Source organism: Diachasma alloeum, unplaced genomic scaffold (genome assembly GCF_001412515.2).
Source record: "Diachasma alloeum isolate Michigan unplaced genomic scaffold, Dall2.0 Dall_scaffold_00378, whole genome shotgun sequence".
NCBI lineage: Eukaryota > Metazoa > Arthropoda > Insecta > Hymenoptera > Braconidae > Diachasma > Diachasma alloeum.
In genome coordinates, this window is record NW_021680517.1 from 138,528 (window position 1) to 157,736 (window position 19,209).

A 19,209-nucleotide genomic window follows, 5' to 3' on the forward strand; every position below is an offset into this window, starting at 1 on the left:
TCTCTCTCTCTCTCTCTCTCTCTCTCTCTCTCTCTCTCTCTCTCTCTCTCTCTCTCTTTCTTTCTTTTTCGCCCTTCTTCACTTCTACAATTATATGTGCATGTATGTGGGATCATTTCAGCCTCATGTGCAACTCCCTCACTTTTACGTCGACGTGGCTGAAGTGCCCCATATTAAAGAACCAAGTGCATATTTATACACATATGTGCTTGTAAAATGTATTTATGCGTGTTTTTTCAAAAATCTCCAGTAGAAACCTAAAAAAAAAATTTTTTGTGAAGAATTACATAGTTACCTCATGCGAAATGAAATGAGGAGTTAATTTTTTGTAAACGACACTGGTTGTTCGTTAAAACACATAGTTGCCACCAATTTCATTTCGTTTTTATTTGAGAAAAATTAATCGAATGATTTTCAATACTTCAATCTCTAGGCATTCTCACAAAAATTAATTTTAACTTCTTCCTTGAGAATTTCATTGTCACTTTCGCATTAACAAGAAATTTCTATTCAATACATCAAAATTTCCCGTAGCGAAAGGTCAAAGTGAAGTAGCATCTGGGGGGAAGCGGGATAAATTTCACTCTAGTGCCGCTGGCGTAGTTAGCGGACAATTTCTCAATGCAAATACCATTGGTGTCGAAGGGCGAGGCTGAAAAGGGGGTAGTATGCAAATAGAAAGCTGTTACAAGGCTCCTGCCACTCCTCCTCCTCCCCTTCGCACCCCTGTTCCGCCTTTCCGTTTTTCACCCCTCCAACCCACCCACCCTTATGAGATCGCAAGCATGAACCCCTCTCCATCATCACACCATCACTGATCTCTCCCTTCTTCTCTCTCTTCCTCACTCGCCCATTGGTATTCGCCCCAAAAGCCTCTAGGCCCTCAGGTCGCCTTATGCCTCAGCAAAACGCGCGGGAAGAAAAAGTGTAGAAAAAAAGCATGAAAAAGTGTAGAAAAAAAACATGAAACTTGTCTATGTATCACTGAAGTGACACGTCAGAAAGACGTACATGCATATGTCGAAGAGAGGGCAGTGAAAGAGAGTGGGCTCATTGGCTATCTCAATGACACATTCAGTCGTGGGGCTGTTCATTCAGTCTATACATTTATTCCCGCTTGTCTTTCTTTCTTTTCTATTTGCACGTCTTTCCACCATCTTCGTTACCCCCTACCCCCTCATCTTTTGTTCACCCAAAAAAAGATTCGCTTTTGGTATGCAAGGTGAGAAAGATTTTCCTCTTAGTGATCCAAATATCAAAATAACGCCTTCTGTTGAGAAGAAAAAAAGAGGTGAAGTGGCTGTGTAACATGGACGGCAGTTACCATCAGAGTAGAAAATTTCAAAATTTCAATCAATTATACGAATCACTACGTAAATTCTACGATTTGTTTCGTAAAAATTAATCACCCGTCTGATGACTCACCACTGTGGGGATAACAAGTCGTTCCGGAACGTAGAAATAACTCACCAGCTTCATAAAAATTGTTGAACGTTCAATAATTTTTTATTTCGGAGGCATAATAAATCTGGAAGTTTCTGTAAGATTTTACTTCTTCAGGAAAAATTATACGTGACAAGTTCGTACTTTGTTCGGTGATGAACCTGAAAATTTACTGAACGTTTCAAATTTTTTTTCTTCCATTCCTATAAAAATTGCCGGAAAACGATTCCCCATTGCAGATTACGTGAATTGTTCCGTAATTTTTACTGAATATTTCTCTCCGTACACGTGTACTGAAGCCAATTATTGAAAAACTGTTTTTTTTTTGTAGCCAACGAATTATTTGTAGGTAATATGAAGACGATTCAAGAATTCCGGTAAATTATCGTTTTGAAGATAATTGTAGAAAGGTGGTAATTTTTTAAAGTGAAAATAAGATGATTTCCTGCTTTTTGGTTTTCTATTCTGAGGACAGTTTTGACCGAGACTAATTTCCCCTTTTGACTATTCATTTGTCACGCTCCAACGTGGGGATCATGGGGCAACAGCAAAAAGTAAAAAAGAAATAAATAGGGAAGAGGGACACGGAACCCCCGAAGGCAACTCTCGAGGTAGCCACGGTATAATTCAGGCGTTTATGGCTCACCAAGAACAAATAATAATTTAGTGGGCGGCGAGACCCGTCAGACACCCCTTCCTCCTTACCCTTATTTTTCGTTGGTTTTTATCCTGTTTCGGTTTCGAGGGATAAATAACGAGTGGCGCCAATGGAAGTTCTACTGTTGCCTTATCTCCCGCGGTTTACACCGTTTCTTTAGGACTCGTGAGCCTCACTCCGGTCCTTTTAGGCGCTGGGAGGAGTGTTGAGTGAATGTGTTTTCAGAGGGAATGGGTGAGAGCATATGGTTATAGAGAGCGTTTGGGAATTCTTATTAGAAGGTTGAAAATTTATGTTAGAATTTTCCATGTCAAATCCCGGAAATTTTTATCAACTGACATTTCCATTACAATTTTCGGGAGTCTCGTCATTGCAAAATCAAGTATCATATTGATTTTTCGATCGAATTATTAGGGAATCAATGAAAGCTGCAAATTTCAATTCAATCATTCTGTTAAGATTCAGAAAAATTGGCAATATTCAGGTCGTTTTGCTTTCGAATATTCATGTTTAATTGAAAATGTAAGTTAACTATGAAATTTTTCTTTCAGTTCTACTGTAAATTTATGGATTCTCTTAAATTCTATCCTAAAACTTGACATTCCATAATCATTTTTCTCCTCAATCACATTTAATTTTACGCTTATGAAAAATACTACCATATCACTGATACAATTTCATGTTTTTCTAACCGGGTAGACTGAGATCTTTACCACACTTGTTGAGAATTTTATTTTACATTTTAGAAATACGTCAGAAAATCGATGGGCGACACTGAAAAATTGTAGGGGGTCGACTATTATGGAGTTCATGATATTAATTCCTCCACGTCCCGAGACAATGAATAATTTTGAATATATCACTACTTCTTATTCAAATTTGTTCATTTTTTTAGGAAGTTAATGTTATCTACGGTACCTTTTTAACTCCTCTTTTGCGTTGAAAATGAATTATGCGAGGACATTGCGAAGAATTAGCGGGGACATTTTCTCACGGAAAAAAACTGGACAATTAAAGTATCCCGTTCGAGAAAGGTAAATGATGACATTCACCTGAAATTCATAGATGTTTAGAATCACAGTCAAATTATTTATAACTATTGTTAGAATTTTTCTATATTTCCTTTCCAAATTATTAAGAATCCCCCTTTTTTTCGGAAAAATCTCCCTTAGTTTTGGTGATATTTTTGAAAACCGACTCTATTTTTATTGGTTGGAAATTCTCAATGCACCTCTTCCCCCCGCCCTAAATTTTAGTAAAAATTCGCCATCTCCCGTAATTTTGGAGATATTTTAAAGAACTCACCGACTCAATTTTTTTAGTTGAAAATTCTTGATGCCCCAATCCCCCAAGTTTCAGAGATATTTTTGAACCCCCCCTCGCCCTGTTTGCAAAATTCCCCCTTAAAAATTAAAACAATTTTCTAGATTTTAGAAAAAAAATTTCCAAATTAATATATTTTTTAAGAATATATTAGTTTAAAATTAATCCCTATTTTGATCATTAATTTTAAACGATTTTTTTCTAAAACGTAGAAACTTTTTTCGAAAGCTAATCCACTTTTTCTCTCTGTGTAAGGTGTAAGTCGCTTATTTCGCTCGAAAATTTTTTTCATATCGGAATAAATCGATTCAACTCGCAGGATAATAGTTAAAATGACATTCAGGACTTATTCCGTTTTTCATTTGAATAAAAATATAGTTCATTCTTTTTCTCAAATTGTTTATAGGGGATATGTGACACAATATGTAGAATCGTTTTCCGTTAATAACTCATTTTCGGAAAAAACCGACGTATTACTCATTACTCATTGAGATCATTTGGATTTATTACTATTATTACTCAGTTTCGTTTTACAAAGATACTAATGTGAAGACTTTCATTTCCTATTCCCCTATATTGTAGATTTCAGATAATTTTGGCCTCAAAAACCATCCTTTTTTCATTGATCAATTTCTTTAAGTTATTCTCTAAAATTAACTTTTTTTCTATATTTTATCGCAATGCAAGTGATAAATTGCAGATTCTAGAATCTAGAAAAAAAAATTTTGAATTTGCATTTTTTTTCTCTGTGTTCATGATTTTTTTTTCCGCGAATCGAATTCTCATAGAAAGAACTATTGAACTCTCCATAAAATTTAGCTTTTCAATTTGCAATATCTTTGGCTCGGAACCCTCAAGGCACAACCCCCCTCCCCGCCTCAATTTTTCAGTAAAAACTCGCTATCTCCCTTAGTTTTAGAGATATCTTTGAAAAACTCATCGACAAGCTAAGTCCACTACGGGAGGGGTGTACATCGAGAATTTAGTACAACCTCCTCCCCTTCCTATACACCTTGTCCCAAACAAAGATCCCCTTGCCAAACCTCCGCCCCATTGACGAAGCCCCATAGACCCAAATCGGTCTCAATCAAACCGAAAAATCGGTTTGAATCGAGCCGAAAATCGACTTGAATAACACCGAAAAATCGACTTCAATCAGACCGAAAAATCGACTAGAATCAAGTCGCTATTTACTACCAGAAACAGGCAGTATTTCGGCGTGAATGACTCCGTTGTTCGGTCTGATTCAAGCCGATTTATCGGTTTGATTCAAACCGATTTTTCGGCTTGATTTGAACCGACGTCGGCTTGACCTGTTTCTACTTGAAATAAACCACTTTTCGACTTATATCAGAGCTGGAATTCGGATTGACGTAGTCTGAGTTACTCGGTTTGAATCAAACCGAAAATCGGTCAGAATCCAACCGACGTCGACTTGAATCAGTACTTTATTTCTTTGGGTGTATATTGCTTTTTAGCAATCACTATTCACATTCTAAAATTATCAACTCGCGTCTCCAACGTATTACGGTTGGGGGCACAGTGGGGTAGTGTCCACAAACTTTAAAATAATTATAAATGTTGTTTCTTTGTTTTTCACCTTCGAATCTCCAGAAAATGACAGAACTCTGAAATCGGTAGTGAAGGTCCCAATGAATCGATTTTTCGATTTGGGGCACGATAGAGTACGCATAAGAGAATTCTTTTTCTTCAATTTCATATTCATCAACAGAAGAGTACATTGTAACGATTTTCTATACATTTTTTTTAAATTTTCGTTATTCGTCAAATTAATTTCATTTTTCAAATATCCCGATAACGAGCAGCCCCACTTGTCACTAAGATAATTGAAGGAACTAAAAAGCCATAGAAATTGAAATTTCCCAATTTATTGATTAGATTTGTCTTATTCATCTCAATTCTACAAAGTGAAATCCTAATGCTTTTAATTGATTGTTTTCATTCTTTTGCTTCAGTACCAAAGTGACGTTTATATCAGTAAACAGAGAGTATGCACAGCAAGTGGAATTCCATTGTTCTCATTTTTTATTTTTTCCGTCGTTACCGGCCGTCGGGAAATGGGTTTAGCAAATTTTTTTTATATAAGTCTAGATCACTGTGAGAACTCAGTTTTAATCAACATACCCAATATGGTGGCTCATCCCGGTATTTGAAAGAATTGAAAGAATTTCACAGAGTTCTTCCATTTTTTAATTTTTTTTTCCTCAGTGTTATTCGAATTTTTTGAGCTTTTTTTGACTTTTTATTGATCTTTGATCGACCCCTCGTCAACCCCTTGAATTTCTCAATTTTGGCCTTTTTTTTATGTACCCCACTATGCCCCGGCCACCCCTACCTGCCGAGTTCACTGTTCGGAACGGTAGTCGAGGTAATGTGGTTGATTTCGTGCATGAGTGCGTAAAGTTGAAGAGTGTGCGTAAAGTTCACTTTACGCACGCCATATGGAAAACAACCGCTTTACGCACACTAAACCGTTTCGAAAAGTGCACTTTTAAGGGAGGTATAACAAAAACGTATTTTTCATCACGCTGTGTGTAAAGTGACATTTTACGCACCTTCCGCGTGCGCAAAACCCCACTTTCGACACATTGTGATGAAAAATAGGGTTCGATACACGCGGGAAAAGTGTTTTTAGACTCGTGGAATTATATCACTCGCCTTCGGCTCGTACTATAAACCTCTCACGTGCCCAAAAACACTTTCCCGCAATCGTATCGAAATATACTATGTCGCACGTGATGACGTCTACGAATAACTAGGAATTTCTCCACTTCAATTGTCAAATTATTTCGTCTTGAGCCGCAAGTAATAATTAGTCGATCTTCTCTATTGAGGGTAAACAATTATTGAACGAATATGACCCATTTGTAGGTTATTGGGAGAGTGCATGAATTTTCCCTTATTTGTTGCTCAACAACTGCATGGAGGATTTCGCCAATTATCGGTACGGTACACAATAAAATTTTTAAAAATTTAAAACAAAATTTTTTTTCAATATTGAAATGACTATTAACCGAAAACTTTCAACAGAATTAAATTTTTCAAGGTGTTACTAACCATATCAATAATTGGTGAAATCACCCATATTGTTTGTAGTTTATATTTATATTTACTATTGTTATTAAACAACTCGAGTTAGATGGACGAATCAAACTTCCTCGATCACTAACTTTTTTCTATTAGTATAAAGAATATCATCGGAAAATCTCATAGACGGAATTATGTTAGTTGTCTCATCAAACAACAATTACACATTTCAATTATTTCATAGGCACCAATCATATCATTTAATCTTCAACATGTAGTATAAGAAACTTTCAATGCACTTTTAGTAAGAACACTATCTTCAAAAAGGAATTTATGGTAACTTTGCATCCGGAGTTATAAAATTACTATACGATATCCTCTATTCACATCTACAATGCAAAAATTGTAATTTTCTTAGACAAATGTATCTCAAAAAAGTGAGGAATTTACATCTTTTTCAACAGCATTGAATTATAGACTGCATTCACATCCTTTTTTTGTTAATCTACAAAGCCGTTCTTTTACTTAAAACTACAGTTGATAGAAATTTTGGTTATTTGTGGAGGAATATATCAAAAGCATAATAAATTTATTACCGGAATAGAATTTAACCATACATGTAATGAAATTAGTATACGATTCTCCAATGTTCGAATGAATCTATCACGATTCGTTTTTCTCAGCTCAGGTTGTTAACTTTTCATACAAATGTATGATAAATGTGTTAGAAAATTACAATCATTTCTAACAATGCGGCTTTAAGCTATTTATTGCAGGTTATTAAATGCTAACTAATGACGCTCCTTGTCAGTAGGAGCAAAAGTCCGTGAGGGAAAACGCCAAAAATGGAGATGAAGGGCCTATGAGTGTCACTTTAGGTATGATTTTGTATTGCTTTTTCGGGGGATACAGAAAATTTTTATGGATCTAATAATTTTAAAGACATTAGGGCTAAGTGGATCCGTAATGCTTGAGGCAACTGTTTGTGCGGGATTGTTGAGAGCTATTCCGTATGGTTCAAGTTGAATACCGCCATAAACATTGATTATCAATATTGATATAAATTTTAGAAACTTGAATAATTCTATAATGAGATGGTTGAAAGTGACGATGGTTTTAGAAATTTCAGACGTAATTTTCTCAGACATATCTCTGAAACGAGCATCAAACCCCTTATAAAAACAGGTCTTGGTTTTTATTTCATCTTCCATTGTTTGACGCCCTAATACCATAGTACTTGACAGTAAAGACCTGCAAAATTCGTATGGAGATTAATTAAAATTATTTTTGCCAATAGTAGATTATGTCATCAGGCGATAAAAGTGTTATCTGGCGAATGTGACTTCATAATCCGAGCCGAAGGCGAGGATTATAATCACATTCGCCAGATAATGCTTTTATCGCCGTATGACATATTGTATTTTATGTCGTTAGGCCCGAAAACCGCGATCTACCCGAGCAAAGCGAGGTTAGAATCGCGGTTTATCGGGCCTAATGATATAAATATTCATTTTCATCACTGAGTCCCGCTAACCTGCACCTATCGGCCTGTTCTGCGGCCGATAGGTGGCGATTAGCAGCCATGGACTTGATAAAGAGGAACGGCTGACTTCATGTCGCGCTTTAGCGATCCTAGCGATGCTAACTGCGGTTAGCGTTCCTAGACTCGTTAAATATCCAACCTCAAACCAGCTGTTTTACACTGCCCCTGTTCCTCATTCCTCCGTCTTGTTCTTTATGCTTTTCACACATTGTAGGTCGGCCCTGTCATTCAGTGAGGAGAAGCGAGTGGGAGGTGGGCTCCATAAAAAATTTGAGAAATTTGTATCCAAGAATGAAGAAATGAATTAGTGCATTGGGCTGTTGGTCGCTCGCTGCGCTCGCTTCCATTATGGGTGGGTTGGTAGCGGATGTATTCATGTGGGTCTGACCCGTCGGACGGGTCGCACCAACAACTTCCCGATATTATTATTCCTCCCATTTTGACTAAAAGAATCCTTCTCAACTCTCAATACTCTGTTTATTTATTCATGAGAAACCCGTGTCTGAGCGATTTTCACACTTTTCTCCAGGAAATTTTGGAAGAACCATTGAAGCGAATCACTCCAAAATCTAATCAGGTCTAAGTTATATGAAGACCTTTCGATTGCGTCATCCATCATCTTAATGGCGCGATTCATTCGGGAGAAATCGTTAACGACAATTCCGTGACATGCAGACGTGCATACATACATACACACACACACACACACACACACACACACACACACACACACACACACACACACACACACACACACACACAGAGACATGTTGTTTAGAAGTGTTCAGAAGTGTTTTAGACACCGAGAAATGTGGAGAAATCGCAAAAAAATGATTCATTTTCAGGGTGATTACAATAACTACCCGATAGATCGGGAAGTTAAAAATCTAAGGACTTTTGTCTATTCATAGTATATTATGCCATCTTCGCCTCCGGCTCGGATTATAAGGCCACATTCGCCAGATAATACTTTTATCGCCGTGTAACATACGATATTTTATGTCATTGGGCCCGAAAACCGCGATCTAATCGAGCACAGCGAGGTTAGAATCGCGGTTTATCGGGCCTAATGACATAAATATTCTTTTAGGAATACGAGATGGTAAAATTGCATGATCTCCGATAGAATTAGCACAACAAATCAATAGAATTTTCACAAAACTCCAATAGAGTTTTTCAAGGATTCCAAAACGAATTCAGTAGAATTTTTCTATGGAAATACTAGGTTTTTGTAGCATTTTTCTTATACCTAACAAAGAGTACAAATTACTACAATTTTTCTTTTTTTTTTCTTTTGTGAATTTTTTTTTTCAGTGGGAGGGGGCTTCGCCCCCTGGACCCCCTTCTCCGCCCCCACCCCACCCCTCCTTTGCGGGACTTCATGATAAAAAATAGATTATGTCATTCGGACGATGGTCTCGGTTTGTGAGTCGTGTGAAGTTTGCAGCACTCGGCGTCGGTAAGTCTCCGACTCGACCTATCGTCCTTATGACATAATCTACTATTACCTGCGACTGGCATTTATTTTTTCAAAATCGTATTTCTCCAATCGAGTCATTCCATTATGATAATCATGTTGCTCTAGAGGATGACTATGTTGCATATGACCTTGAATGAACTCCTTCAATGATCATTTATCCTAAATTTTGTATTTTTCAGAGAAGACAATTAGGATTAATTTTTTAATATTGATAATTATTGAGGGAGTTCACTGAAGGTTATAACTAACATGATCATCTGCTAGAGCAATATAATTCTCATAATTGAAATCTAATGAGAATTACTTGGGAATGACTCGCCTGGAGAAACTACGGAATTGAAAAAATAAATACTTCCCTCACATAAATGGCTATTTGGCAAAAATATATTTTTTTCTCAGTGTGTTTCGAAAACAGCGAGTTTTGAGAGAATTACGAAGATTATTTTATGATAAATATTTCTTAATCTCATTCAAAGAATTTTTTGACACACAATATTAAAAATAATTTCCGCTCTATTCGCTCTTTCATGCTTAAGAAATTGCACCTTCAGTCAAACTCACCTCAATCATTGAAGAAGACCCTCAGTGGCATAGTCAAGGTGTCGAGTATACATAATATACATGCCTTCGAATCCGCTGAAGGTTAGCCTCGATTTTCCTCGTCCCTTTTCACACTGACCGACATTGACCGACGGTGTCTTCGACTTCTCCAGATTAAATCGTCTCGAGCACTTCAACCTCAAGGACAGTTGGGCACTCCTAAAAAAATGAAGAATATTACTCGTGAACGCAACTCGGAAATTTCGCGTGGACACTGCGGGGGTCCATTCTGGTCAAGTTAGAGAAGTGAGGCACAACAAGGAGGAGAAAAACCTCTGGGACTATCGGTTTCCCTATCGTTGCTGTTCATCTGCCTTTGGGGGCTGCTGTTGGGGGACCCTCGTGTGTTGCCGCGGGAGGAGAAGCCACATATAAACTCGGTCTTAACTGCTTTACGACGATCGTTTGTACCGATTTGTTCGACAACAGTCAAGAAGACCACGCCGGCTTATATTTTTTATCCTCATTCTTCTCCTTTTTACTCGCTTATTTCATGAATATATTTCTTCGCATTTTTTATGCAATTGTAAAACGTGTCGCGCTATAAATGTTTCTTACACATCCGAATAAGAAATAAACTTTTGAAAAAAGCGAAAAAGGGGAGTACGCAATAATGTACCTTGATATTGAAAATTTTCATCGTTGAAAAATATAACAACAATAAACTTCCTAGGATAAACGAGGACACAAGGATAAAACGAATCGCTGAAACGTTCAGAGCGATAAAATAAATTAAGTCTTTTGATGCTACCGGGTTTCGCGTTGAGATTCTTTATTCTGTAAGACACGTTTCTATCTCTCACTTGAGGTTTTTCTCAGCTTTAGACTTCTTGTTTTGCCTGCAGTGGCCTAATGACGCGTCGTAAATAACTATTCCCCCATCGATTTATCGGCGCACTTTTGCACGAGGGCACAGAAAATGATTGTGATCTCTGATGGGACGCTTGCTTACAAACCGTTGTTTATGGTAGTAGTAGATATATAGTTGGGTGGGGGCAATATTGCTGGGTTGTTAAACATTCAAATGTATGCAATTTTTCATTAATTTGAAGGTATCGTCTTCAATTTTTTTGCAGGATTTGGTAAAAATTCATGAAAATTTCACTGACAATAAATTGTATTCGAATTGATATTTCATGTTAGAAATTCAAATTGTTTGAATGAAATTCTTCAATGTGATAAAAATGCAAATTTCAACGTATAATTTTACTTGCAAATCTCATGCCAAACCGAACATCAAATTCTCATCATATTTCAGCAGTATTATTGATAGTTCTAGAGATTCAAGCGTGGTTACAATCTCTCATCGCCAAATTGATAAAAAAAGAACAAAAAAAAACAGAAAAGAAGAGACTTCAGAAGTTTGGAGGCTGCAAGTTAATTTCTCACTTTAGCTGCTGAATTCCCTATAATTCAAAAACCCTCCTAAAAATTTCCGGCCCCCCAAGAATCCTTGTTAACTTCAATAGAGCCATAACACCCAATTAGCCCTAGGTTTCATGGATTTAATCTCCTATAACCCTCGGGATGAAACCACTCATCTCCGATGTCTGAGCTATCATGTTGTGGTGTTAGAGAGAGAGAGAACAAGATGCTTTATCGTGAAAATGGAACCCTCCTACGTTGCACTGCCAAGAAACAAGTCATTGTAGTTACTTAGAAAATAATTTTTTCGACAAAAAATTTGTAAATTGTGAATTATTTACAGTTAGATAGCATTATTTATTGAAAATACTTTCATAATTATTACCAAGTACTAAAATTTGCATATATTTCAACAAAAATTTGAATACCTCTGGAATTTTAACGAATATATTAATCAGTGTATATTGTGAGTCATTTCTATTTCTCGACACTTTGTTGATATTATTCGTCGAAATAGATTATGTATATAGCTTTCGGTAATTGAACAGAATCCTTTACCCCCTCTATTTATCCATACTTTATTATTAAAAAATTTCCTAACGCTTAAGAATCGGTTATCAACATTCACTGGAGTAAAAATTCCATTGAAATTTGTCCATCTCTGCTTTATAAACATTAATGTCATTGGACAAAAATCATTAAATGGGAATTCCATTCGGGATCGATGGGATATAATCTCAGTTGTTGCGGTGGTCCATTAAAAGAGTCTCGAGAAAAAAAAATTCTTGAAACCATCACCGCTGATTCTGATCTGTGTGAACGGAACGCCCGGTATGCTCCTCCGACGAGCGTTATCCCAGCTGGAGCATCACGCTGAACCGTCTCACTGGCGCCTCACGTATATTATAATACCCGGGCCCTCGTAAAACAAACGATCAGAACGAGAGTGGGACTCGCGTCGCAGAAGTATTCATGACTTCATAATTAGGAAAATTTTAAAAACGATCATTTGAATTTCCGTAATGGTGCAGCAAAGACGATAAATAGGTGAATTAGTTTCCCGTCGTTGTATATTACATGCTCGTTATTACCTTCATTTTCGTTCTTTGGTTTTTTTAGCCTCCATAAAACCGTGCAAGGAGAAAGTAGCTGAGGAAAAATTACTGCCAAAAACTCAAGTTCACGTGCATACTTTTTTTACTCTATATCAATGGAAAAATGTGAGCAGAATATTGTCCACATAGTTCAAAAAAAATCACTGACTGTCACGTTGTTCATCCTCAGATGGTCCAATTCATCCAAAATTTCATGGATTATTTTTGGTCAATCAGAGCACAATATCCGAGGAGATTAATTTGTCAGTAGGCACGCTATGAGCATTTCCCTCACGCAAAGTTAGTCAACCTATAGGAAAAAGAGCGCGCCTACTAGCGGGTTTTAAAAGAAATAATCCAGCAATTACCACTGGTGTTCCAAAATTTTTAGTTATTTTTCTTAAACTTCCCTGGATAGAAAAAATGTGCTAAATCTTGCAGCAAAATGTATCAAATTTTTTACCTGCAAAATTTGACACATCCTTTCCTATTGAAAGATATTATCGGAACATAACTAATCATTTTAGAACACCCGCGGTATTATGTATAACTGCTGTTTTTTTCCTCCCTCAGAATCTCGACCAATAGAATCATATGGCATCCGGGAGAGCAACACAGTTTTATTCCAATAATTTACTCCTTCGCAGCTGAAAAAATATTTGCAAATAATTCTTTTGGCCGAAATTTTTAGGAAAAACATAATCCGCCGAATACCACTGGAGTTTCAAAATGAATCGAATATTTTCCTTAAGCTTTTCTCGCGCAAGCGATTCTAATTTTTCAACCTGCAAAACGCGATACTCTCATTTTTTGTAACGAAGCTATTGGGAAATAACCAATCACTTTGACGCTTTGGTGGCACTATGACTGAATATTTCATCTTAGATTTTGATAATTTCCCTTAAATATTTCCTCCTAGCTTTGCATCTGTTTTCTTAACCAAATGATTTTCAAATATCGTACACAGAGAATAATGATATTCTTTCCGTATATAGCACGGTAAAGTGGGTTTATTTTGACGCATTCGGAAAAATTTACGTGCCAGCACCGGAAGTTTTTCTGCGCGACAGGAACTTTTTACAGGAGAATTATTCGGTGCTGGCACGTGAATTTTTCCAAGTCCGTTAAAAAGAACCCTATTTTACCGTACTAGCACGGTCATTTTTCTGGTACTTTTCTGCGAGTAATGCTGGACTCTGCTTGATCATATCGAAAGTCCAGAGATAATCCTCTGATATATTTATTTTATATATTCTTCGCAAACAAACAAGTATGTTAAATTTTGCAGAAAAACTCTCGTGCACGGAGAGAAATTTTTGATAAAAATGTGTATCATGAGTCATCGTTTCCTCATTTCTATCCCGAAATTTAGTAAAGATTAATATATAGTGATCAAATTTTATTCTACGTTAGAGAAATTTTATCCTGACGCATAATAAATTTTACCCTTCCATTCCAATAGTTTTTATGTAGATAACAACGAAAATTCTAGAACGGTTGGTAAATTTTACTCTACCAGTACAGTAATTTTTACTCTACCGGTACGGTAATTTTTATTTTTATCAGGATAAAATTTCTTTAACGTAGAATAAAATTTCATCATCATATATCAATTTTTACTAAATTTCGGCATAGAAATGAGGAGACGATGACTCATGGTACAATTTTATAGAACGGTAGGATAATTTTTATCAAAAATTTCTCTCTGTATGCTGCGCACTCGGAATTTTTAGCCTGCAAAATATAATAATCACATATCCGATAATTTTGAAGGTTTCAGAGTATTACCACTGAAAAATCCGCCATCAGAGAACGATTCACTTTTTGATTTTTTTCTGCCGAACACTGTACAATAAATTTTCGTCACACTGCAAAGCAGCATTTTATGGATTATTCGTGTCCGTTAAAATGCTGCTTTACGGACAGTGTGATAGAAAATTTAATTCCTCACTTGGTCGAACTGTGCATTTAGGTTACTAGGCTCGATAAACCGTGATTCTAACATCGCTTCGCTCGGCTAGATCACAATTTTCAGGTCTATAAATGGAAATAGTTCACATCATACAGAAAGGATTTTCTGACGAATGTGAGTTTATAATTCGAGCCGAAGGGGAGGATGATGATGAAGTGTACTATTTCATTACAAGGCCGGAATAAACTTTTTGAAAAAATGTGAGGGTTGCAAACCGAGGTAAAGCCGAGCGCTGAAATCACACGAGTAATATATTACATTATGTCAAAAAGCCGATAAAAGTATTTTCTGACAAATATGTCTTCAAGATCCGAGCCAAAGGCGAGGATTTGATCACGTAAATCGGAAAATAGTTTTATCGCCGTATGATATCGAACGAAAGGAGGTTAGAATTTGTGGTTTATCGGTCCGAGAGATATAAAAGTGTTACAGTTGCCACGCTTAAAAAATTTCCATTACTATTCAAAAGCTTTTTAGTCTCTGAAATTAATTAAATTATAGATTAGATTGTTATCGTGAGGTGTCGGAGAGAGAAAAATAAACTCAACACAATTTGAGTTAGACACATTTTACTCGTATTCCTTTAATTACAGTTTATTTATAGATAATTAGATTCTGTTGATTATAGCATCAACACTCTGAGCTTGTGCATCGTGGACAATTACGAAAGGGGCATATTTTGTTCGTGAGCAGACGGCTGATTCATTTCCGATAAATAAAACTCATCAGAATTACTCACTAAGTGGCAATAGTAGCCGCCTTTCCCCTGCGAGGTGTAAAATTTTCCTGACAATATTCGTTGCTTAATATCCAAAAATAAAAATTGAGAATACAAATTCGATTATTTAGTTTTGAAATCAACGGAAAATTATAAGCCCTCTAGGAAATTGTACTGCATTGAGAGAGGGAATTTTCGCTCCCACAGGAGTAATTTTTCTTCTTGACGAAACGTAAAATTTCCTTATCCCTACTCAAAGTATTTGGTATTAAATTATTTTTCGCTCTGCGATTATATTTCAGCTTATTTAACGCTAGAATTTTGAAAAATGCGGGAAGTGGGGAAAAAAGGAAACACGGTGACAAGAAAACTCGTGTGGTTTTCCCGTCAGCTAGAAGTCCTGGCGGTATGTTTTTGCTTACAACGGATAATCCGGCTTAGAATCCTCTCGAGTGTCCCTTGGGTCATGAATGAGAACTTGGCTGACGATGCGATTTCTCTCGCGCTCCCTTTTTTTTAACATTGAGTTTTTTCTACACGCGCTCTTTGCCGCCTCACCTCGTTCTTATTGGACACCCGCGGACATTTTTAGCATGTTGAAACTCGACCAACAGTAGGCAGATGCACGGGAGATCCCTATTGACGGGATTTTTCAGGGTAACTGTAGTACTGAGAGGTTTCGTTTTCACTCGATTATTCTGCGGTTCATGGCGTTTACAATGGGGGTAGACGATTTTTCTCGACCCATATGACTGCGAAATCACACTTTCACGCTTTTCTCACACTTGGTGGAGAAATTGTTCTTTTGTAATGAAAAATACTGTTAATTGGCAAATGCAATATTCAATATTGTGAAAGATTGGGCAAGGGACGAAAAATATTAATATCTATTATGATGTCTTGTACTGATGATCTGAGAAAAGAATTTCCCATAAATTGAATGCAAATTTTGAAAAGGGATTACAAACCTCAAGAAAACTGTTGCAGCAGCAATTCCTGTGAGGTGTAGAAAATGAAAGCAGGACAGTGGTTTCTTGTGTTTCAAATACTACAGAGACTTATCTCCAAGTTAAAGAGGAAAAAGGGCTACGGAGGAAAGGGAGTAATCCCAAGGAGAAGCAAAACGATCGCCGGCGGTCTTGCCGTGCCTTCGTGAAACGCGCTCCATTGATTTGTTGGACGTAGAGGGTGGTCCAGCACGCTGGGGAATCAACGTCAAACCAAGGACTCCACCTCACCAATGAAAGTCGTCGCCTCGGCAATTTTATCATCTCGTTACTCGTTTCATTTTTGTTGTAACATCAACTTTCTTTCATCGCTTTTCGTTTCCGTTATGCTTGGATATTTCATGTCCCATGATTTTTTTTCATTTGGGGAGGGGCATGCCAAGATGGCTGCCGTTGGGTTGGTCAGTAGCGTAGTGTGTATTCAGTAAAACAGAACATGCAAGAAAAAAGGGGAAGAAATATAAAAAAATTTCAATCAAATAACTTTACAGATCCAAAATTTTTATTGATCTTTTGGAGTGATATTGCAAGATGATAAACATGTGCGGTTAAATAAAATGCATATGTATGTCTAAGTACAAACAGGATTACGTGTGGCGATTGAGTTCTCACTCGACGCCTTTCTAATCCCCTACTAATGGAAACATTAGCATGTGTTGACAATTAAGGAGATGTTTCTAATCCGTATGTAAATGTTGGTCCGGGGTTCTAGGCAGATGTTTCCTCAGATGAAGTTCCGAGTTTCCGGCCTGGACGCCAAGGCCAAGTACATACTACTCTTGGACATCGTGGCCGCCGATGACTACAGATATAAATTTCACAACAGGTAGATCAGAGCCGGCGAAAGAAAAAAATTACCGAATTATAGAAAGACGAAAAGTACCATAACATTGCCACTCACTGAAGTTGACCAGGATTCGTCCACCATCCTTTTTCATAAATTAATGAAATATTAAATAAAACATGTTAGTTTAGATTTGACAAAATTCGGTGGACGAAAGAAATCAACTAATCGGCAATGTTTTGCCCTTTTTGCAATTGCAAATTGTTCGCAGACGCATGTTTCCCGCTTATAAAGTGAGGGTGTCTGGGTTAGACAAAAAGGCTAGCTACATACTTCTGATGGACATCGCGGCAACCGATGAGTACCGATATAAGTTTCACAACAGGTGATTACCCTGAATGAATTAAACCATTTTCCAATTAGAGAGTACTTTTGTTCCTTTTGAAATTATCTTTTCAATTAATAACCTGAATGCTCTCTGGCGTCAATAGCGGAGCGTGCGCTGCGAACAATTCCTCATACTCGTCGAAAAATAATTCAAAATAACTGAAATAATATTTAAACAACAGCAGGAAAGAAATGGATGAATTGTTTGATTTAAAAAAATGACTAGTAAAATTTGCATCGTCCAAGGCTTATTATGAGTTTAATTTTGGGGATATGCAACTGAGATAATGTTAATGATTTTTCATCATTTAGGGTAATCAATTATTTCGACTGGTATGGGGATCGCAAAAAGCCTTAGCTGACTCTTTGATGGAGATTGAAACTATCTAATCATTACTTTGATTCGAGCTATGCTACAAATGAAGACATTACCTTTCAACTGATTCCATCATAATGATAGTCTTAGGATAATTACTATCATGAATTATTGATTGACGTTATTTTTTTTTTAAGTTCGATCTCCATCGTAAGCAAGTGTATAAAGCATGTTCACGTTGACTTCGATTGGAGAATTTTTTTGAGAGAAAAAAAATTACATTGTTCAAAGAACATTAATCATAATCACTGAGATATTACTTCATTTGGAATAATTCTATATACACAAACACTGGCATTATGATCATCAGACGCTTCTTTACCGCCACATTGCAATGGACATATGTGTAATAAATAGCACATTGAAGAAGTTCAGTATTATTATGAGTTTTTTTTCTCTCTCTGCATGATATCAATGAAAATTCGAAACTAACTTCCAGAAAAAAATTATCAGAAGGGTAAGAAAGAATGTCTTATTAACACATTTTTTTTTCATTTGACGAGTAGTAGATGGATGGTAGCTGGTAAAGCGGATCCCGAAATGCCCAAGAGAATGTACATACACCCAGATTCGCCGAGCAGCGGTGAACAGTGGATGCAGAAAGTAGTCAGCTTTCATAAGCTCAAACTGACTAACAACATGAGCGACAAGCACGGCTATGTAAGTACTGTACGTAACGCCAACAAAACAATCACTTACTAATAGTTATTAAGTTTACTTTTAACAATCTAACAAAACATTACACTATATTTTATTAAAAATAATCATTTCACAAAGAATAATAATATATATTCTACATACTACTTGATTATTCCGACGACTGAATTACAAATGTAAAGGATGTGATTCTGTATGCTTACTGCTTCTGCATTCTGATTTTCTCGGATAAAATTATTCTTGGGATTTTTGTCAGTTTTGCAAATGACACTCAGGCGTTCTACGTTTTAAGTAGATTCAGTTAAATCGCACCTATTTTTTGTCTCTCGTCTCACTTTCCCCTCATTCTACTCAGACGGGGTTGAATTTGGCCGGTACGAAACCAGCCCACTATCCATCGGCGAAACATCCACCACCCACACCTTCCATCCTCCCTCACTCGAGCTATTCCCCCTTTTGCGGCCGCGTCGGCGCCCTTTGAAGCATCCTGCATCGCTGGCTCGTGAAATCTAGTCCTCCTTTTACCCAACCTCGATGTCAATGCCTGGCGGGGCTGCTGAACAGTGTGCATGGCAGCCGACCTTTGTCAGGCCACTCTTTCTGTTCCTCCTGTTTGTTTTTTTCCTACTCCACTCTTCTTTTTCTCCTCTTTCTCTCATCGTCCTCATCCTCGTCTTGCTTTTTTCCTTCATCCTTCCGTTGTTGTCGCCACGCTCTTTCTACGTCTCCCCCTCTCCACCCCCCCCCCCCCCCC

General features: G+C 37.0%; 1 protein-coding gene across 2 annotated transcripts in view; it reads left to right on the top strand.

The window, feature by feature from the left end:
- Positions 1 to 19,209, top strand: part of LOC107041753 (optomotor-blind protein) — a 201,095-nt gene that overhangs the window by 102,254 nt on the left and 79,632 nt on the right. For both annotated transcript variants that reach the window (XM_015262478.1, XM_015262480.1), the window contains exons 3-4: positions 16,964 to 17,077; positions 18,305 to 18,467. In XM_015262478.1, coding sequence (XP_015117964.1) covers positions 16,964 to 17,077; positions 18,305 to 18,467 — 277 coding nt within the window. The remainder of the gene's footprint in view (positions 1 to 16,963; positions 17,078 to 18,304; positions 18,468 to 19,209) is intronic.